Source organism: Anguilla rostrata, chromosome 11, assembly GCF_018555375.3.
Source record: "Anguilla rostrata isolate EN2019 chromosome 11, ASM1855537v3, whole genome shotgun sequence".
NCBI lineage: Eukaryota > Metazoa > Chordata > Actinopteri > Anguilliformes > Anguillidae > Anguilla > Anguilla rostrata.
The window spans coordinates 20,427,459-20,450,655 of record NC_057943.1 but is presented as its reverse complement, the minus strand read 5'-3'; the positions used below and the strand labels follow the sequence as shown (position 1 = coordinate 20,450,655).

Genomic DNA, 23,197 nt, shown 5'->3' with positions numbered 1-23,197 from the left:
AATGAGTCTGGCAATGGGGTAACCATGCGCTGTAACGAGTTAGGAAATGCCCCCGACATGATCTATAGTCTTTCGACAGAAGTGGGATTTCTCACGTAAAAAAAGGATCAGAATTCAAAATACTACAAAAATAACAAGAACTGGCCTCGCAAAAAAACAAAAAACTAACAAACAACAACAACAAAAAAACAAAACAAAACAGATTAGCTAGATAATCTATAGCCTACATTATTCCTCTAATAGCTAGCTAGCTCTTAACATTGCATCCAGCAAGTCATGCAATTGTGTGCGCAACCATGTAGCCAAAGCTCATTTTTATTTGACAAATATTATAAATCTATGGATATTTATTTAAAAACTGCGCTGCCATTTAGATTAATTCAGAACATCCCGATAACTTTTATATTAAATCCTCATAAAAGCATTGTTTTAGAAATGTCCATTATCATTAAGTTAATAGACCTACAGAAATCCACCCGACGTGTCGCATTGGGAAATGAACGCAGATTCCGTGCCTCCGGGAAGGAAAGCTGATGAATTGCTCATGAAAAGAGGATCACTCATGGCACCATTTAATATGGAAATACAGGTCAAACAAATTAATGTACAGGGGGCGCTTCCTCCCAGTCAAGTCCGCTTTTGCCGGTCTTGCACACAATTTTCACTGAACCGGCTGGTCTTCCAACCCCATGCACTTCCACCAGACTTCCATTCAACATAGCAACATAAAAACACGTTACTCTGCTGCCCCCTGTTGTTAGCACAATTTGCTACTGGCATTCGGCCAAGCTGCAAAGGCGTGGCATTCATCACGTAAAATCACAATTTATAAAGAGTTTCAATTATGCTTCTAGGGAACAAACCATCTAAAAAAAGAATTAAAAAGACGTGATGCATGCGTTCTTATTATGTGAGGCATCTGAACAGGCGTTTATTTTCCACCTATGTTTGAAGAAATGCTTTTATTAAAGTAGTTTTCAATTCCTACTAAGACAGTTGGTTTGGAAATATACCCCTTCATACATTTTTAAAAAACGGAAAGGAAAAAAAGACAAAATAGTTACCGCCTCATGGTGTGGGGGCGCTGCTGCGGAAATAAGCACTCTACGGATATTTCTTTGGCGGATGTATTCATCGCTGTGAGGAAATTCGTTGGTTGTGATACCGGAAGTGAACTCTGCTTTAGCGAAACAACGATGGCAAGCGCGTCGGGCAAGCAGAGCTCTAAAAATGCCTCTAAAGGCTCATCTGGAGGTTCAGGCGGCGGCGGAGGCAGCCAACCGGCAATGCCGGGATCCGGAGCCACGACCTCCCTAATGGGGAGTCTGAACAAGAAAAAGAAACCGTTTTTGGGAATGCCTGCCCCTCTCGGCTACGTGCCTGGTCTCGGTAGAGGGTAAGGACTACCGCAAGTTAACTACTCACTACCCTTTGAAACCGTGTTGCATGCTCGCAATAACTTGTGGCGGAATAAGTTAACTAGCTGATGGTGTATTTTGAGGAAATGCTACTCGTTGAACGTTATTGTGTTCAGGTGATCCAGTCATTTGATCGTTTTCCTCCTCCAGTGCGACTGGTTTCACAACCCGGTCCGATATCGGTCCGGCCCGTGATGCAAACGACCCCGTAGATGACCGCCATGCCCCCCCAGGAAAGAGGACCGTAGGGGACCAAATGAAGAAGAATCAGGATGACGATGACGAGGATCTCAACGACACCAACTATGATGAGGTGCTGATGAATGCCTGCTGAAATTACAGACGTTATTCAAATAAATTCACAGCACCATAAATGAACGCTTGCTGCAGTTTCAGTGTTCACATGCCTACGCCATATTAGCATCCCTAAGCATCCTCTTTTCTGTTGTACATTCCCGCACTTTAAAAACAAAGACACAACACGTCCAGATGTGGGCTATAATGGAAATACAGCCCAGTATTTGTAACTAAGTTATGCTACCTAAACATTAATCAGCTCGCTCTGGTTGTGTTGTCATACATAAAGGTTTAAAGTAAAAGAACGGGTTATTAGACTTGGGACAGCTGTTCAGTTGGATGCTGAAAAAAAAAATCCAAAATTGTCCTGCAGATCCTTGTTAATTTTAAATGAAATATCAGGAAACAAATGTACAATATTAAAAAAATATCAGTGGAAATTACGTTTTTTAAAAGTTTTAAATGTAAATGTAACAAGTCTTCTGAAAATTAACAGCTAATTAGAATTCAGGTACTGCCATTGCCTAAATATAAAAAGCAGCAGACAGCCTGGGAACATTGAAAATCCCTGATGTAGTATAATGGCTTATTACACCTGATCATTTCTATAGTCATGCGAATTTATAGGAAGTGTCTTATCTTCCATTCACACTCCCTGTCCTTGGTTCTTTTCTTTTGTGACTTTCAGTTTAACGGGTACGCAGGAAGCCTCTTCTCCAGCGGACCGTATGAGAAGGACGATGAGGAGGCAGACGCCATCTACGCTGCTCTGGACAAGCGAATGGACGAGAGGCGGAAAGAGAGAAGGTGAAATTCATTTCTCCCTTCCCTCATTCTGAAAAGCTGATGTAGTTTCCATCTTTGCTGATTCTGGCCTCTTGTCTGAAATCAGGGAACTGAGGGAGAAGGAGGAGATAGAGAAATATCGTATGGAGCGGCCGAAGATTCAGCAACAGTTTTCCGACCTCAAGGTACGTGGAACGTTCAAGCCGGTGGCACGCAGCCAAAGTCTTTGTCTGTTTTTACTGCAGTTACAATTTTTGGACTTGGAAGTTTAGTTTATGTTTGGTGTTAAATGGAGTGGGACTACACTGCTATTTGGACTTAGTGTGGTTGAACTAAAAGGTAAATTCTTAACAACAGTCTTCTATCTTTCCAGTATTCTATCCTTGCATCATCACAAATCTTTAAGTCTTGTATGCTTTTTTCAGTGCTAAATAGTGCTCAAGAGCTAAGTGTTCTTCAGCTCTCTTTATTTTTAAAGTAGAAGTTATGCCCATAAGGATTCTTTTTTTATTACTTTACCTAACTTCACTCAGCATGGAGGGAATATGTGGTTTAGACAGCGTGTCTTATTATCGTGAAGGTCTATTAATTCCACATTCTCTGTCAAGGAAAATTTATTTGGACTGATTGCTCTGAGCCTAGTTGGTGCCCGTCTCTATGGCAACGCACCCAGGTGTTCCGTCTCTGTTCCTCCACCCATGCAGCGGAAACTGTCCGAGGTCACAGAAGAGGAGTGGCTCAGCATCCCGGAAGTGGGGGACGCCAGGAACAAGCGGCAGAGGAACCCGCGCTACGAGAAACTGACGCCTGTTCCCGACAGCTTCTTTTCCAAGCACCTGCAGTCAGGAGAAAACCACACCACAGTGGACCCTTTGCAGGGGGTTAGTATGTGTGCCAGTAACATTCTCACAATAATAATCTCAAGGCTATTCTTAAAGAACCAGTTTTAAGAAGTAACCTGGTTTCACTTCAGTAGTGACCCTGAGGGGATGCTCTGAAGGTTTATGGGTCACACTGCCTATGTCCAGAGTACACTGCAATTTTGCCTCCTGCTGCCATGTGCAAAACAATTTTTAAGGGGCCTAGTGAGGTGTTATGAGGATTACAGCATCATAGCTCATACCGTGTGTGACCGTTCATGACGTACCAACCGCCTGCTCTTTCTCCTAAGCTCTGCATGCAAATAAAAAAAAGGAATACATTGAGTGTGTTGCAATGTCCGTCGTGCCTGCTGGACATCAGCTCTTACCAGTGAAATCTAGAAACTGCTCAGATTGACATGACACGTGATGAGAGGTTGGTCATTTTTTTTTAGCAATTCGGGGGTCTCAACACTCCCTTCCCCGGTGGACTGAACACGCCCTACCCAGGTGGCATGACCCCTGGACTGATGACGCCAGGAACAGGTGAACTGGACATGAGGAAGATCGGGCAGGCCAGAAACACACTGATGGACATGCGACTCAGCCAGGTACGTGTGTGTGTATGCGTGTGTGTGCCTATGTGTTTGTCCAGGGACTGGGGGCATTCAGGGAGCCATATTAAATTGAGCCATTTTCAATCATATTAAACGTAAGGTCAGTTTAGTGATTCCATGTCTGCCACACCTTTTTTGCCCAGGTGTCTGATTCTGTCAGTGGACAGACAGTGGTGGATCCTAAAGGCTATCTGACAGATCTGAACTCCATGATTCCCACACATGGAGGGGATATCAGGTAACTGGCTACTTTTATGTGCTGGATATTTTCATTTGCATTGCTTGATAAAGCGCCTGGTTACAATTCAGTGATGCATTTCTCATTGGTGATGAACTGCATAATTAATAGTCCCTGCTATGGGACTGTTAATGATTATTCAACTTTAACTTCTGCGGAAGTTTTCATGAACCTGCTGTGTTTTCTATGCAAATGACGCTGAAGAGTTTACTGTGTATTCAGAGAGCTGTCAGAATGAATTTCACATTTCAAACATTAATTAATGTAAATGGAAAAGTGTAAAAAGAAGGCAGCATTTTAAAATCAAACCTTTTCATTTGCTGAACACGTCCCTTGCCCTTGGCCAACCAACACTAAAGCCACAACACCATGGCTAAAAATTCTGAACCAGCTGTCAGTGAGGGGCTGCATCCCCCTTGAACACCATAGTGGCAATGTTTGGAAAGTGTGTGAAGAGCTCATGGGAGGATTCAGCAGGCGATGGTGTTTGTAGAATCTGCTCGATAGAGCTTAGATATCACACAACAGCTAGCGATCTGAGGGCCCACCTGCAAAGTGTGCCTCTCACAGAGCTGGCAGAGATAAGCACGTCAGAGGCACCTGCGCCTAAACAGCCATGCATGGCCGCATTTTACTCCCCTCACCCACCTGCGCGTTACTCACTGAACGCCAAGAGGCCAGCGTGCATAACAGTCCTGGTAAACAAAGCTTACGCTTGCTGGCCGATGGCCTGGACGTTTAATTATATGCAAATGAATTTTTCAATTGTTATATTTTCAAGGAAACTGTATTCAAAAGGCTTTTTTGGCGTCCCTACTGTTTGTATTGCACATTCCATTAGCAGTGTACACTCAGGTGTTCTGACCTATGTGAAATCATTTCATTTCCATAAATGAATAAATGTTAGACTACATTTTCTTATTAGCAGTACATAAACGGAAAATACATTAACAGTACTTCTGTGTTACCACTAGATGGTGGAAAGGCTCTGATAAGGCATTTTGCTAAAGTGTCTGTAAGCCCAGAACAGCGTCTGTCCAAGTTTTAATTGGAGAGAACTGAAATTCCAAAAATAAATATGAACAACCAAAACGGAACTAGTTCTAGGACTTATCCTCACAGATCTCTGCACTGCTGCTTAAGTTATAAAAATCTGAGTTTGAGGCAAGAGGTGAATGTAGACTATTTATTTGAGAAAATATCAGAGGACAGGGGCAAGTTGGACATCTGGACCAGAGGGAAAGACTTGAATCAAAATTGAGAGCAAAGAAGCAATAACACTTAGAGAGCAGAAGTAAAGACCTGGAGTATGCATGCTGTATGGAACTGCATTATGTTCACTGAAGCCTGTTAGGGCTCTATCCCCTCTGCGCTGCTGGGAGCTGAAATTTCCCAGGTGGAGAATGTGGCTCTCTCTGTAGTGTGCTCAAAGAGGCCATCTTCCTGTCAGGTAAAACTCTGTAAGGATTAAGTACCCTACTGGCAGAGAGGTTGTCCCTTATCTCTGGACTGTGTGTGTTTGTGCATATGTGTGAATGTGTGTTTGCGTGCGCGTGTGTCTGTGTGTGTGCGCGCGCGCGCGTGTGTTTGTGTGTGTGTATTTGTGTGTGTGGGTTTGTGTTCACAGCGACATAAAGAAAGCGCGTTTGCTGCTGAAGTCTGTGAGAGAAACGAACCCCCACCACCCCCCCGCCTGGATCGCCTCGGCCCGTTTGGAGGAGGTGACAGGCAAACTGCAGGTGGCCAGGAACCTGATCATGAAGGGCACTGAGATGTGTCCCAAGGTGAGCGGTCACAGGCACGCATGCACACACAAACGACAACACCAACAGCAGCAGCAGTAGAGGGGACTGTACCACTACTCAGATCCAGACAATCCACATTCCTCCCAGTAATCTAGAGACTCAGACTCTAGATTATTGGGAGGAAGCTAAAAATAATATTGCCAAGTTCTATTTCAGCTGATTAAAGTGATTGCAACTATTTTACAGTTGGTATACCCTTACAAAATACCATTGATTCTGTGACACTTTTAGTATTTTTTTATCACTTTTATAATATGTATCAAAGTAATTTTGAATTTTAAAATGCATTACTAGCTGAACTGCAATCAGTTCAGTTGTATCAGTTCTGATGTGAAATATGAATTAAAGTAAAGCCTGTGGGTAATGAAGTGTGTGTTCTGCAGAGTGAGGACGTTTGGCTGGAGGCAGCCAGGCTGCAGCCGGGGGACACTGCCAAGGCAGTGGTTGCCCAGGCGGTGCGTCACCTGCCTCAGTCCGTCCGCATCTACATCCGCGCTGCTGAGCTGGAGACCGACGTCCGAGCCAAGAAGCGCGTGCTGAGGAAAGGTGAGAAGTTTCTGCAATGTATGTCTATAGAGTAAAGGTTTGCAGCTTCAGGAAGGTGTGCATGTAGAGCAAGGGTCTGTGCAGCTTCAGGAAGGTGTGTCTGTGCTGTAAGGGTCTGCAGCTTCAGGAAGGTGTGTTTACTGTAAAAGTCTGCTGCTTCAGGAAGGTGTGTCTGTACTGTAAGGGCCTGTGCAGCTTCAGTAAAGTGTGTCGGTGCTGTAAGGGTCTGCAGCTTCAGTAAGGTGTGTCTGTGCTGTAAGGGTCTGCAGCTTCAGGAAGGTGTGTCTGTATTGTAAGAGTCTGTGCAGCTTCAGTAAAGTGTGTCTGTACTGTAAGGGTCTGCTCAGTAAGGTGTGTGTGTGATGTAAGGGTCTGCTCAGTAAGGTGTGTCTGTGCTGTAAGGGTCTGCTCAGTAAGGTGTGTGTGTGATGTAAGGGTCTGCTCAGTGAGGTGTGTCTGTGCTGTAAGGGTCTGCTCAGTAAGGTGTGTCTGTACTGTAAGGGTCTGCTCAGTAAGGTGTGTGTGTGCTGTAAGGGTCTGCTCAGTAAGGTGTGTCTGTGCTGTAAGGGTCTGCTCAGTAAGGTGTGTCTGTGCTGTAAGGGTCTGCTCAGTAAGGTGTGTCTGTGCTGTAAGGGTCTGCTCAGTAAGGTGTGTCTGTGCTGTAAGGGTCTGCTCAGTAAGGTGTGTCTGTGCTGTAAGGGTCTGCTCAGTAAGGTGTGTGTGTGCTGTAAGGGTCTGCTCAGTAAGGTGTGTGTGTGCTGTAAGGGTCTGCTCAGTAAGGTGTGTGTGTACTGTAAGGTTCTGCTCAGTAAGGTGTGTCTGTGCTGTAAGGTTCTGCTCAGTAAGGTGTGTCTGTGCTTTAAGGGTCTGCTCAGTAAGGTGTGTCTGTACTGTAAGGGTCTGCTCAGTGAGGTGTGTCTGTGCTGTAAGGGTCTGCTCAGTAAGGTGTGTGTGTACTGTAAGGGTCTGCTCAGTAAGGTGTGTGTGTGCTGTAAGGGTCTGCTCAGTAAGGTGTGTGTTTAGGTGTCGTAAGGGTGTTGTGCTGTAAGGCTGTCGTGGTGTCTGTGCTGTAAGGGTCTGCTCAGTAAGGTGTGTCTGTACTGTAAGGGTCTGCTCAGTAAGGTGTGTGTGTGCTGTAAGAGTTTGTGCGGTAAGGTGTGTGTGTGCTGTAAGAGTTTGTGCGGTAAGGTGTGTGTGTGCTGTGAGAGTTTGTGCGGTATCACGCTGAGGGAAAAGCGGGCGGCCCGGCGAGGCCGGCGCATCGGGTTTCGGCGCGACAGCTGCAAGCGATCTGCGCGGAGGCTGGAGGACGCGGGGATGAGGCAGAAACGCGCGCGACGCTCGAGCGAGCGTAAAGGAAGCCTAGACAGAGCCGCGCAGAGCGCAGATCCGCTTCTCTTCCCCTGATGTCAGCACCCCTTCTGGGGACCGCACCCCATGCCCACCTCAGATATCTGCACCCTTTTCAAAAAACATTCCTCCCTGAGACAGATGAACGGCTCACTTCCTCCCTTTAAAAGCCCTCAGTAGTGAATCTCTTCAGCACCCCCATTTGAGTTTTGCCAGAAGGGTTTGGGCGTCATTACAGCTGCTGCATAGCCAGTGGAAATTTATTAGTAAGATTTATGAATTCATGAAGACGTGAATACATGGTAGAGATGATGTAAGTGACACAATGACCTCCCCTTTCCGGTAGTCTCTATGTTGCTGAAATCTGTGGGCGGAGTAAGCAAAAGCAGGCAGACAAATCACTTTTACCCCGCGGTTGCCCTCCATCACAGTAACTGCAGCACTGCAGAGGGCTGGAACTGCCTCTGGGAAGCCCCACCTCTCCTTCTTCAGAGGGAAAAAGACCTAGGGTCAGAACATAACATTGAGTGAAACATGGTTATTCTCAACGCAAGTGTTCCGTGCCATCAAACCACATCAGATATATGCCACCTTCATTATACAGCCTTTTGGTTATTTTCTATGAATAGACTGCTCTATGTACATCAGGAGCATGCTCAGAAAATGGGCGAGTTCTATTCATATGGAGGTATGTGCACGTACAGACATTATCTGCATGCATGTATGTAGGTGTATTTAAGTTTGGCCGTGCTTATATAATCCTGCCGCCCGGAAACTTAGCCATACCGCTAGAGTGGTGGGCTATGCTTATATAAGCATTTGGTGACTTTTCCCCGCCCTTGGGGCTGACTGAAGGGGGAGGTCTGAGTGTTGAAATTACAGCTCCCTTCTGCACATTCATGACACTAGCAAAGTGCAGCAGGAAATGTCATGTTTTATTATTTTCTGGAACTTCCCATTTTTGACCAGACTGATGTTTAAATTCTGTCCTAAAAGAATTACCATATAGAACAGGGGTGGCCAACTCCGGTCCTGGGGAGCCGCAGGGTCTGCAAGTTTTTGTTGACCTTAAATACAACAACCACTTACACAAAATAAACCAGGTGAGGTGAGTTAACTATGTAATCAACTGCTTTAATTGATCAATTAAGTGCCGAGTAAAAACAAAAGCCAGCAGACCCTGCGGCTCTCCAGGACTTGGGTTGGCCACCCCTGATATAGAAAATAGTGGAATCCGATCATGTGGTAATAGGTAGAAAAGAGGCCTGTAACCTGCATCTGGATCAGCACATACAGCATCAGTTCACTGATGTGGGCAATATGGTGAAAAGTTTGAGCCCTGATATATTTTGGACTCATCTTTTCTACTTTCAAAGTTCTTAAATTAAAGCACATTTCTGTGGAGTCCATTTCTGTTTAAAACTCAGTCCATCCAAATTTTTGGAAGCAGGTTATATACAGTGTAGGGTAGCATGGTCATATTGCGGGGAGTACCCTGTTGGCGTGGAGGGAGTAGAGGACCGTTCACTGATGTTAACCGTGTGCATATGACTCCCCGCAGCTCTGGAGAATGTGTCCAAGTCAGTGCGTCTTTGGAAGGCAGCTGTGGAGCTGGAGGAGCCTGAGGATGCCAGGATCATGCTGAGCAGAGCTGTGGAGTGCTGCCCTACTAGCGTGGAGGTACGGAACACGCGCCGTCTAACAACCCAGCACACGCACAAACTCGCGCAAACACACATGTACAGGCACACACATGTGCATGCATGTACGCGTGCACACAGAAACACACTCAATTATACACCCATACACACAGACGAAATGCACACACAAACACACAGGCTCAGAATGAGCTGAACACGCATGCAGACCCACAGGGTTTCCCTCCCTGTCTTTCAGGGGCTGCCTCCTGGAGGACAGTGTAACAAAATGAACATGAGGCCAAGTCTATCCTGCTTCCTGTTTTCACCAACATATTTTTAATGTACACTGATTTTCCCCACCAGCTAGTTAGACCTATTTGATAGACTATTTGATAGGTGCTTGAATTTTAAAGTAGGAAATTAATTTCATTGTGTAGAGCTGTGACATGAAGTAAAGAATACAAATGTGTGTCAATGGTATGCAACTGACACATAAAACAAAATAACAGGTACTGTATAGAATGTGCAGCATTCTGAAAGGTTCACACTGTTATGCTCGTCTCTCCCATTAGCTGTGGCTTGCCCTGGCCCGTCTGGAGACGTACGAGAACGCCAGGCGGGTACTGAACAAGGCCCGCGAGAACATCCCTACAGACCGGCACATCTGGATCACAGCTGCCAAGCTGGAGGAGGCCAACGGCAACACGCAGATGGTGGAGAAGATCATCGACAGAGCCATCACCTCCCTGCGCGCCAACGGCGTGGAGATCAACCGCGAGCAGTGGATACAGGTGGGTTTCCCGCCTACACGCCACCTGTACTCCACCAACTCGGACCCGCTACCAAACCGCGTGCAGGCGTGTAAGGCAGGGGCTGTCCACTCTGAGGCTAGAGCGACCTGGGCTAAGGTTATCTTCCAGTTTGAACTCAAGATGTTAGTTGAGGTACGATATCTCTGCAATAAACAAATCAAATAAGTGCTGGGTACCAGTGACGGAGTTAGGCAGCATTTAAGCGATTATAGTCTTTCAAAGACATCGTACAGATGAGGACACTTCATTTTTGCTGATAGTTTTCCTCTATACTCTCCATGTTTATCAACACCAGTCAATAAATACAGAATATCTATGACAACAAACTTTGCCATTCCCTCTGACATAACAAAGTAGAAGCTTGCGACATTGAGAAGAAGTGCTGAACGACACTTTTTTTTCATCTGAAAAGGTTCTTTTTGTCAGTCGGCACTTGTCAAAAGCATTGTGCAAAGAAGTATAAATTGGGCTTTGAGCGAGTCACGAGCAGTCCACTGAGGCAAAGGTAGCAGCAGTGGCAGGAACAGACAGGCAGGATCCAGCTGGCGGATTCAGAGCATTTTCACACCCCCAGCACTTCAGCCAGTCACACGCTGCAGGCCTCTGCTTGCAAATTTGGAAATTCCAGCCCCTCGGTTAACTGGCCAGCTAGCTTATGCTAACACCACTGCAAAGGCAATTTTGCTTTTGAATCTGTTTTGTATGTCCATGAACCTTACAAGTTATTTATTGGTTAGCAATTATTTCTTGGCTATCTGGCTTTGATTCCAAGCACCAACCCAAGCCAACAAACAAGCTAGCTAGTTCACTGGCAGGCTAGCTAGCAGCACTAGCTTGGTTTAATTCAATCAGTATAATGCACACAGATTATAAAGAGGGGGTGCATATTTTTTCTTGGCATTATATTTGTAAGGTGATGGTTAAAGCCTGACATCAAATTTGATAAAGGGATAAAGGGACCGTTCAAATCTGATCTGCCTCAAATCTGATCTGGCAATATATTGATGGAATGCCAGCCTTGGAGGCTAACTGATATGGTTTAGCCATTCATGCTTTAAGTTACAACCTCCTTACAGGCTGATTAGTGGTCTATAGTGATCCAATATTTTTATAATGTCCTATCAGGCTGGTAGTAGTAGATGAGATAAGAAGCATTACTAAATATGCTGATTTGCATAGCATACTCCTCACAAACTGATTTGTTCCATTTTGATCAGAATTGGAAGGTTAGGTCCAATTCCAGCCTTTGAGGTATACCTTTAATGTTATTTGAAAATGTAGTGCCAAGTAATTAGTCAAATGTTGCTTTGTAGGCTGATAATTTTCTGACTTTAGGTAGGCTAAGATATAATAATAGAAGATATAATAGAACAAGATATAGTGATCTTTCACATTGTAATCTTGATATTATGCGTGTTGTGCACCCACCTATGTAGGTGCACATTTCTATCTTAATATTGCACCTGAAAATATAACAATGAAACTGACATTTGGTATGACCAGGTTTTTGTTGGTCATAACGCAAATGCTTTCAGTTGCATCAAAATAGCAGTACGTCAACAATCACCATTACTACACCTTATTTTTATGACTGTTAAATGGCGTGGGTACTGGATGGTAAAATGACAGCTGCGTTGGTCTGAAACTGGCAAAGACACTTGTGTTAGGGTTACCGTCGTGTTGCGCTGAGTGTAAGATAGAGCTAAATTTATTTCCCCTTTACAATCAGTGTACCAAACTCCTGTCAATCACAGTGCTGTAGGGCACTTCCACTCGTATGCATTAATGTCACTATACAGAATATTTTTACTGCATGCCATTCTTTTATGAACAAAATATAATAAACTTTTTAGCACATGAACCAGTTTTTGAGTTTGTCTTGACATGTGTAGGATTATGATTGTTATTGATATGAAGTCAGTGGCTAGTGAACAGACGAGATCTCATTGCTCCCTCTCAGTTTTATGGCAAATTCCCAAAGATTCTCAAAACTATTCCTTTATGCAGAATTTGGGCACATGGCTTTAAGTGTCTAAATATGTCACTTGAGAAATGGTCCAAGGTATGCCTTGGCTTGTCTGTGTTTGGTTTTGTCTGTGTCAAGTGTAAATGAATACTGTAGGACCTGTGATTGCACATGGAATCGTACTAGAGATCTGCACACCTAAAATATAATTAGAAGTGTGCACACCAAGCCTTACTTATACTCAAAAATGTGTCTATGGGTTATTATCTGAACTTGGAAAGGCTAAAACACTTTAGAATAAAAACATTGTTTTATTAAGATATGAAATAATTTTGGGAGGAATGTTTCTATTTTACTCTGAGAGGACTTTTCTCTTCCTTACATAACATCTTACATAACATCTCATATGCATAAATGCTTTATTTCTTTTTTGAAATTAATTATTTTTGCGAGAGAACAGTCTTGTAGGATTTCAGTCATACATGATGGAAGTTTGTCCTTTCCTTAAACCATCGGTTAGAAACAGAACACTCCTAATGAAGTTTGGCAGCATGTCTTATCTCTTGATTTAATCTTTTTTTTGAACACGAAACAAGGAACAAGACATGCTGACATTGTTCTGAACTGCTAACTCTAATATTATTTATTGATGCAACGACAGTTTTTGGTTTGTTTTTCTGCAGATGAGTGGAGTTTCTCTTGCGAAACTCAAGTATAATAGCAGTAGAACCTGCTTTGCACAAGGCGTGTGTGCAGTAATTCATAATTCATTAAGTTCGCATTTTGTACTCGCAGTTTGTTCCATTCAGTAATTTTTAGGTCACGGTTCTGTCTGTACTTTGGAACTGACTCAGTTGTTTTACTTTCTTCGCAAACACCATTTGATAAGTGCGACAAAATCATGAGAAAAAGTTATCACTTGCATGTGTACATCATAAGTGTGCTTTTTAACGGCTGTCTGCTGCTTCACAAACAAGTTTTAGATACAAAAGCAAACATTTCAGAATTGGGGCCATATATAGAGAGCTTCTGAGGGCAAAGTGGCACCTGTCCGTCCATATTTACTGATTCATCAAACTTGCTTTTAGTGTACTTGGTATAATTGAAGATGGAGCCACTGAATTCTGTAGGTTAGCCATAATGATGCTGGAGAGTTCTAGCATGAGACTAAACCAAAAGGGGGGTTATGCGTATAGCTACGTTTGAACATGAATTTAGACCGCCTGCTTGCATGAATGTTAACTGTCTTTTACCCCCTGGGTGTTGGAGTCTTTTGGGTCACAAATGAGAGCACTGACATGGCCATGTTATTATTGCTGTAAAAAGATAATGCTGTGTCACTGATTGCAAATTGAAATTTATATCTAGGCAAGTATCTAGCTATATATAGAGTCTTTCACAATGTCTTTGCAAAGATTTAGCAACTGTGTTCAGTTACATCAGGAGTTCCCAGCCCTCCCCCTGGGAGAACTGCTGTATGTGATGGTTTTCATTCCAAACTTCATTGCAATTCCTGAAGTATAAAGAGCTGGTAATGGTTTTTAATGCAAGACTTTTAATGCCTAATGAGGGGTGGTTTACTCTCTTAATGCTCCATTATGTCAGAAACTGATATACAATGAATATTCTGTGTTAACGTGTGTGCTTTTAACCAGTCAGATCAGTTCTGCTGAAAATACTAATGCTTTAATTTTCTGTAATGTACTGCATTATGCTCAAATCGTTCTCGGCACAAAAACTAGCTCCACACCATCACACACAGCATTACCGTCCTTACATTATTGGAAAGCATTTACCTACGTATGGCTATGGATCAATACCTGCAAATTACAGCAGTTTTAATCCCTGAGAATTGCACAGAATTTATATCGTGCAAAGATGTGGCATGTCCATTTTAGCCATTTTCGTTTTTGCAAGTTCTTGTCCACCTGTTTGTACTGTAGTTATCTGTAAGAAAAAAAGGACGTCTCTCGAACTTGATGAAAATGTACAAAGTTTATTTCCAATACCGCCAGTGACAAAATGCACGAATGACACTTTGGATTCAGCTTTGGAGTTCGACTGAACCACAAACCTTTCCAGAGGCTGCTTCTTATTTGTTTTCAAAGCTTTGATCAGGAGTGTTGAATACACATACTAAGAAGGTTGTAGTCAGTTTTGTAACACCTATCAATTAGGCCGTAGTGTATTGGCCATCCTGTTGTGATTGAATTAGCACATCTGTTGACTTGGCTGGTTCCCAATCTCTCACTCCCGGTTGCTATTCTACCATTGTACCAACTGTATTGTGATAATGATAAGATCAAGGGAATGTGTGGCCAGCAGACATATTGGCATCAGAGACAGATTTCTTACATATCTCTACTGAGGGATAAAATGATAATAATTTATGAATAATTCCTTCTCAGGTTGGGTTTTTAATGCGTTTTCTACCTCCGATCCAGAGGTGGCATACGTTTCCTCACAAATAAGCCAGTAGTTTTAAGCCTGCTGTTCTGGAGCAGTATTTGGCAGAACCATGAGTCCTGGACACGCCAGAGCTGCTGTGCACTCTGACCTCTCTGTTTATCTCCTTTTGTTTCTCCTCTTACTGCCCTTCCTTTTAAAAAAAACTTTTTCTTCATTCTCCCCCCTCACCAGGACGCAGAGGAGTGTGACAAGGCCGGCAGTGTGGCCACCTGCCAGGCAGTGATCCGCGCGGTCATTGGCATCGGGATCGAGGAGGAGGACTGCAAGCACACCTGGATGGAGGATGCGGAGAGTGTACTTAACCCCCCCTTCCCTCACACTAATGACCCTTACACACACACACACACACAGTTATACACACACACATATACACATACATCTGTCCCTTGCAGTTTTGACATTTATCTGTTGTACTGGGGATTACCAGCTGACTATAAACATCATTTCTGTAATGTTACATCAGTGTTTTAGTGTTTTAGCCACTGCAAGTCCGGAGAGTAACAAATAGCTGATGACTACTTGCTCTTCAGTTTTAGCCTATAAAATGTTGTGGCGGTGTTGGAGGGTGACCTCTCTTTTTTCATCTGCTTCAGTGCGTTTCCCATGGGGCTCTGGAGTGTGCCCGAGCCATCTACGCCCATGCCCTGCAAGTCTTCCCCAGCAAGAAGAGCGTCTGGCTGAGGGCGGCCTACTTTGAGAAGAACCACGGCACCCGGTGAGCAGACCAGGCCAGTTTGTGAACCTCACGGGAGACCTCGTTGCTAAGAAAGTCTCGCGCTGCTCACTTTCCACTGTGAACACCAGCAGCATTTCTTTGGTAGAACTGATCTGTTTGTTCCCTTCCTACATTGATTAATTTAGCGGTTTAGCTCGGTACATCAGAATGACTGGAAGTGTATATCGGGTCTGATCTTGCATTGGTGGCTGATAAGTGTGTCTTGTGTGCTTATCTGGAGACCTCTTTATATAAAAATCATTACTGAGTCAGCAGATGATGGTCAAAACGGTCAGAGTTGAGTGCTAATGTGTAACTACTGCAGCAACGTATTGTCCCAGGTTGCTGTGATGTGGGCTTTAAGTGGTAATAAGCTGACTGTTGCCATCTCGTGGTAAATGCCTGCTGGATATCTCCCCATCTCTATTCTTTTCTCTATTGCCTTATTTTCACTCATGGTCGCTCTCGTTCTCTCTCTCTGTCTCTCCCTCACTCTCTCTCCCTCTACCTCTCTTTCTCTACGCCCTACCTCTCTCTCGCTCTCCCTTCTTCTCTCTCTCTCTGTCTCTGTATCAGGGAGTCATTGGAGGCCCTGTTGCAGAGGGCAGTAGCCCACTGTCCCAAAGCAGAGGTCCTGTGGCTGATGGGCGCAAAGTCCAAGTGGCTGGCTGAGGACGTGCCTGCAGCCAGGAGCATCCTCGCCCTGGCCTTCCAGGTGAGCGCTCCCAGCCATGGAGACCTTGTAATGGCACACACTGTCTGCTCCCAGACCACCGGAGGTTCCCTCCACATCCACAGGCATGCTTTACACTTGCACACTGTACAAGTACTTCTTCACCCCAGAGTCCTGCATGATCTTCGTGGCGCAACCAAAGAGCAAGGTTCTTGCAAGTCTGAGATTTTGAAGCCTCGTTGTCAGGAGACAGGAAACCATTAGGCGTGCCTGCGTGTGTTACTGAAACAGTGGCCTGTTGCGGTTGTGTAGTACATCTTTCTGTCCTTATTTTCCCCCCTCCTCTCCTCTTTCCTTTCTCTCCTCACAGGCGAACCCGAACAGTGAGGAGATCTGGCTTGCAGCTGTGAAGCTGGAGTCGGAGAACAATGAGTACGAGAGAGCCCGTCGGCTGCTGGCCAAGGCCCGGAGCAGCGCGCCGACTGCCAGGGTGAGGACTGCAGGGGGGAGGCGGGGGCAAAGGTCACAGCTCAGAGGGGGAAATGCGAGCCCGGCTGGGAGCAGGGCAGTGTGTTAAAGTGGAATTTCCGTTTTTTTTTTTTCTTCCTCCAAGCTCTGATAGCACGCAGACCACAACACTTGAGATTTTCTTTCCCTCTCACTAGACGTAAAAAAAGACTCTTGGATGTGCTTATTTGTCTTTGGGAGATTAATGAGGAGATTTCCCCGACCACTTACAAGCTCATTTATCTTAAATTTGCCCAGCGTAAGTGTGGGAAGGAGCCTACGAGCCTCGGGGACATTTCCAAATGCTTTGGCCCAAATGTGCAATGACGCCCAGTGAGTGTGGGTTGGCACTGAGCAAATTCCAAATACACGTGATATTCTGGAGTTTAAAGGTTGGCTAATATGAATCGTTTCAAAAGGTGTGTTACAGTGTGGACAGATGTGCAGGATAATGGGTAACCACTGAAAGAGGAGTCTCGTTAATCCTGGAAAAAGACTCACAGTTTATACTCAGAAGCTGACCAGTCCTGAGTCTTCAACTGCGGTAGAAGCTGTAACATTGATGAGAGAAAGCGAGTGCCACAGCGCATTTCGGTGGAGTGTAACCAGGGTGCAGATCTCTTGCCTGTGAAACGCTGTGTTTGGAATAGACAGAGTGCGTGTCTCCTTTAGCACGGCCTTGTGTTTGTGTAAGTTAAAAGCACGTCAAATTTGACGGCTTTAAACTCTCAAGCCCGGGCCTGTGAACCTTCCACATTCAAGGAAAAGCCTGGGCAGCTTCTTAAGTATCAAGTGATTGTACGCCCTGAAGGTGTTGGCTGTGCCACCTGAATTCACTAATTGTGACACCAAATGTTATTGTTACGCTGAAGGTCGAATGATAGTCTTCGATTATTTTATTTTATTGTACACTTCAACAAGACATCCCTGGCCAATTATTTTGTTATATCTGGTGAGAAACTACTGAATATTACTCATTTGTCAGTGAAATTTGTTACCCTCTTCCACGTTTTCACAATATGGGGTGCTTCTATGTTCATGCTTCAGGCAAGCTCATTCCTTGGTCTGTTGTAAGTATTGAGGTTATGATGACTGATCGCAGTTGGGCAGGTGGGAATTCATTTTTCAGGCTCCCGTGTAATAAGCTACATATGGACAGAGCTGCTGGACTTGAATTTCATTGTTTCGATTATACATTGTTGCTATTTATACACTAGCCAAGAAATATTTGTTGATGTACATTAGTTCAAAGAGAGTTATAATTGAGTGATGAACATCTCCTAAATAGTTAGCAAACTAGTTGTATTTTAGAAAATAGTTAATTTATACATGAACAGTTGCTAACAACAAGAATACCTCAATGAAATGTAATTCATGGCAAAAAAAATTGTTATCTTGGAAGAAGTCTTCAAAAATACTTTTCCATTGCAGCTGACTTGCTAGGTTAACATAGCTTTTCAGATGTGGATTCATTTCAGACGTACCTTCCAAAGCAATGTTGTATGTCAGATGGATATTGGTTTGATATGGGTGTACATTGATTGAGATGGAAGGGGATATGCAGACAGAAGAAGAGGTCATACTAATGACCTGTGACACTGCTTTGTTGCACAGTCCGCTGCAGTGTAATCTCCAGGGGCTATGCTTTTAACTCTGTGAACCTGTGTCTTTGCCCCAGGTCTTCATGAAGTCGGTAAAGCTGGAGTGGGTGCTAGGCAACATCGAGGCAGCCCAGGAGCTGTGCACTGAGGCCCTGAAGCACTACGAGGACTTCCCCAAGCTGTGGATGATGAGAGGGCAAATCGAGGAGCAGTCTGGGCCCATGGACAAGGCCAGAGAAGCATACAACCAGGGGGTGAGCCACGATTCCAGAGGCTGTGGAACAAGTAGCTTAAACAGCTGCTACTGAATGGCATTCAGTGAGAAGGGATGGGGAGATTGCTTTGATAGGTCATTAATTGAAAGCAGGGCTGGATGTCTAAGTCCTTTCCCTGTTTTGTCTTGTGCAGCTGAAGAAGTGCCCTCATTCCAACGCCCTGTGGTTACTGCTGTCTCAGCTGGAAGAGAAGGCTGGTCAGCTGACACGCGCCCGAGCCATCCTGGAGAAATCGCGTCTGAAAAACCCCCAGAACCCAGAGTTGTGGTGAGAGCAGGCAGACATGACGCGTGCACGCACACGCTCACATGGATACGCTCATGGACAAGCACAGTCACAGTCACACTCACTCGGCAAACACGGCACAAATAAATGCACAGGTGCACATATGAGGAATAATTCCCAAACCCTAAATCACAGGCTCATAACCCACACACATGCACGGGCTTCAGACCTGACACAGTGTCTTGATTTAGGTTGGAGTCTGTAAGATTGGAGTACAGGGCTGGACTGAAGAACATCGCAAACACATTGATGGCCAAAGCACTGCAGGAATGTCCCAACTCAGGTAAGAACTTTCACTCCATCCAACTTTCCTGCCTCTGTTCTCCAGCTTCACCCCTGACATTGCTTTTCTCATTATTCTCTTATTACAACTATGTCTGGAACTGGAATTGATGACACATATCATATGCACATGGATTTCTCAGCTGGGCTCATGCATTACAATTTGCCATTTTCCTGTGTGTGAATTCAAAACCTAATAGCTTAGATGTATCTGAGCAATGAACAAGTAGATTACTGTATCTCATAGTAAATCAGAGGAGGACATATCAATAATGGTTGATTGCTTTCCTCACTAATACAAGTTGTGACTAATGCAAAAGCATTTGTAAAGGAAATTAAGTTTTGCAGGAATCTGGTGCTTGAAAGTTGCACAGGGCAAGAGCTGAGGTCTTGTGTTGAACTAAAGCTTTTTATTTCTAGGTCTGCTTTTTTCTTGACTCTAAAACTTTCATATCTGAAAGCTATAGATGAAGTTCATGGAGTAATTGGAGTGCAAGATTCAAATGTTTGAGCATATTGCTTTGAAATGAGATTTAGGAGATGCGTGTCATTAGACCATTTCCTGTGTGTATGTGTGTAAGAGAGATTGATTACTTGTGCCAAAGGATATGAATTAGAAATGTCTCAGAGATGGAATTAATCTTACTGGATGCATTCAAATATTGCAGTGCAGTTTTTTTAAATAATCACAGGAGCGTTAGCCAAGTTGTGTGAAGCTGTTAGGGAATGTGTGTGGTTGGTATTCTCGGGAGGAGCTTTTGTTTCCCAGTCACTGCCAAGACCTAATAATGCATTATTACACCAGAATGAAGGTGACTCTCTCTAGCTCTGTCCTCAGGGTGCCATTGGTGAACTGTGTAATATCCTGCCATTTCCATGACATCACCCTTTAAAGAGATAGGCTTGTTTAAATGGCTTTTAATTACAATAGTTTGGTGATTTATCGCTTGTCCTAGTCTGGAGTTGCAGCCTGTTTTATTATATACTACTAAATATAGAAAGGCATACAGTGTTAAAAATGATAATAATTACGCTAATAATTCCTACAGAATTATACAGTTACAAAAATAATAGTATAGTATCACAATTAATTAAAGACCAGTGTCATAGTCCTCTTTTCAAAGACCAAAAATGAGTGAAATTCACAGCTTTAAATTTCCATCAATAATTTACCTTCCCTTAAATAACAATAAATTACACAGACGATTATTTAAAAAGTATTAAATGAATATCTAAGCACAACAGCCCAATACAGTACTGTGCACATTCCAGTTCTGAAGCAATACCACCACTTTCTTTCCAAGCGATGGCGGTATTGGTACGGGAATATTTTGTTGTGGTTAGCGCCACGCTCAGCCTTGGGTAGGTGGAGTCTGCTGTTGGGAAGTCATTGAACAGTTGCAGTCACAGAGGAAATTACTGCAAGAAACCCTCATGCTTTTTCTGTGGAAATGGTTCCAGGACTATTGTGTGGAAATTCCACTCTTTATTTTACAGGCAAACTGAAAGTCTAAGTATGTTGCTGTTGCCATACCCAGTAAGTGGGTTAGTCATTAGCAGAGTGTTTGTTGGACCTTATGAGCATTGTTTGCATGCCTTTTTGTGGTGCTTTGCGTCAGACATGAAGACTAGGTAGAATTACCTTATTGATAACTTTACTGTACAGTGAAGAGAAAAAAACATGTTTACACTCCGTAAGGTCTGATTTGCTAAATGTTTTCTATGTTTTGGATATTTAGAAAGTGATCTGCAGCTTTGTAGCCCTGGACTTCAAAGGATTTCTAATTTAGCTGTGTTACTATTCAGTGACCGTGAAAATTAGAAGCTGATAAAAGCATCTAAAATGAAATAGTTGCTTTCTGATGTGAATTTCTTAGGATTTGCAAAGTTGTTTCATACCTCAAGGAGGTGCCTGTTACCCAGTATCTATATCTGTGACTGTAGCCCTTCTCCTCCCTCAGGCATTCTGTGGGCAGAGGCTGTGTTCCTGGAGGCCAGACCCCAGAGGAAGACGAAGAGCGTGGACGCGCTGAAGAAGTGCGAGCATGACCCACATGTCCTGCTGGCAGTAGCTAAGTAAGTCCCCCACAGACCGCTCTCTGCATCGGCCTCCAGACGTCAGCTGCAGCCTCTGAAGTGTCCGTTCTCACTTCTCGCACAGGTTGTTCTGGAGCGAACGCAAGATAACCAAGGCCAGGGAGTGGTTCCTGCGGACGGTGAAAATCGAGCCTGATCTCGGAGACGCCTGGGCTCTTTTCTACAAGTTTGAGTTGCAACATGGAACAGAGGTAAGGACAAGGCTATACCACGGTTGGGGCTTTAAATATCTGAACTTCTTTAGGGTGTTCTGCGTGCTTGTGTGCGAGAATGTGTGTGTGTGTGTGTGTGTGGATGTGTTGGGTGTGTTGGTGTGTATGTATGCATGCATGCATGCATGTGAGGTGTCTGCATGTGTGCCTGTAATTGGGCATGTGTACGTGTGTGGGGTGTGTGCGCGCGTTACCGCTGTGTGTGCGGCGAGCGTCCCTCCTCACGCTCTAATGCCTGTCTCAGGAGCAGCAGGCGGAGGTGCGGAAGCGCTGTGAGAACGCCGAGCCTCGCCACGGAGAGCTGTGGTGCGCCGAGTCTAAACACATCCTCAACTGGCAGAAGAAGATTGGAGAGATCCTGGTCCAGGTCGCCGCTAAGATCAAGAACACCTTCTGAGCCAATCGGCACAACTCCTTCACAAATTCCACATTCTAATTACAGTGCACACATCCCTGTAACAGAGCTAAACCTACAGTTTTTCTTCAAGGTGGTTTATCTTTTTCTCTCGTGTTAAATACATCTGGCCAAGGATCATAAGTGGCTGATATAAAAATACAAATAAAAATTTGTTTTCATTTTGTTTGTATATATAAAAATTTCAGTGCAAAGTGCATTCCTCTGTAAGGGTACTGTGTCCAATTGCATCAGCTTATCCATTAGCATTGATGACACTGAAAGCACGATGTGGTTGTTATTTTATTGTAGGGGGCAAACAGTGGATTGAGTGATGAAGTTCTCCATCTTGGATTGATTGTCAGTCTGATAATATTTATGACTAGGATGCTGAAGATGTTTTTTTGATTACATGGTGAATGCAGGTATAGCTTATCTACATGAATATTACTTAACTGGCTTTATCATCATTGTAATACTGTTTCGAAGCTGCTGCAGCTACGAACTCTCCCAGCTAGAATATTTAGCCAATATTTCTGTTTTTGATGCTAATGGATATTTTTAATTTGCTATGAGTGAAAGCATTGATGGAAGCTATTACTTGGATTTACATAGTTGGCTCTTGTAGATGCCCTGCCCTCTGTTTTAGTCAATACCTAGATGACTAAAATCAAGTCTGAAGGTAGTTTTGTGCTTGTTACCAGGTTTCTGACAGTGATACAGCTTGGAATATCCCACTCATGTACCCCTCTCTTGAATTCCTCTTCCCCCAGTATATTTTCTTCTTTTTTTGAATAAATGACTGCTTCACATTGTGGTTGTGATCTGTAATGAGTATTCTTACCTTTGTAAGCAGTTTTGTTTTTTTATTTAAATGTTTTATGAATATGTGTGGCAGCACGGTGGTGCAGTGGGTAGCACTGTCAAGCAAGAAGATCTGTAACAACACGTTATGCAATAACACGGCATTATGCAATAGCTCGACAAAAGGTTATACATTTTCACTTCATAACTCCCGCGGCAGATTATAACAAAATGCGGGTGTTATTACATAATGAAGTGAAAATTTTTTACATTTTGTCGAGTTATTACATAATATGGTGTTTACAGACCCTGCCCAGGATAAGTGAGTGGGTACAGATAATGGATGGATGGATGGATGGATGTATTTACTATTGTTACAGAATTGTGGTCTATGCCATCTGTGCATGGCTAACCTTCTTTCTTTTTATAAACAGCATTGGCAGTAGTTTACTTCAGGCAACTTGGTAATACTTTACTTGAAATGGGTACTTGTAATACTACTTTTGTAAGCGCTACATAATGCATCAGCAGTTTCCTTATGACGTGAT

At 43.8% G+C, this 23,197-nt stretch overlaps 1 protein-coding gene across 1 annotated transcript; it reads left to right on the top strand.

The window, feature by feature from the left end:
• Nucleotides 1–1,144: 1,144 nt before the first annotated feature.
• Nucleotides 1,145–22,662, top strand: prpf6 (PRP6 pre-mRNA processing factor 6 homolog (S. cerevisiae)). The gene is made up of 21 exons (XM_064298642.1): nucleotides 1,145–1,396; nucleotides 1,569–1,731; nucleotides 2,404–2,522; nucleotides 2,608–2,686; nucleotides 3,206–3,382; nucleotides 3,817–3,972; nucleotides 4,122–4,216; nucleotides 5,844–6,000; nucleotides 6,405–6,567; nucleotides 9,479–9,597; nucleotides 10,130–10,348; nucleotides 14,976–15,098; nucleotides 15,398–15,519; nucleotides 16,096–16,234; nucleotides 16,563–16,682; nucleotides 18,378–18,554; nucleotides 18,709–18,842; nucleotides 19,052–19,143; nucleotides 21,104–21,218; nucleotides 21,304–21,430; nucleotides 21,696–22,662. The coding sequence occupies exons 1-21, from the start codon at nucleotides 1,197–1,199 to the stop codon at nucleotides 21,846–21,848; spliced, it is 2,949 nt and encodes a 982-aa protein (XP_064154712.1). The 5' UTR covers nucleotides 1,145–1,196; the 3' UTR covers nucleotides 21,849–22,662.
• Nucleotides 22,663–23,197: the final 535 nt, after the last annotated feature.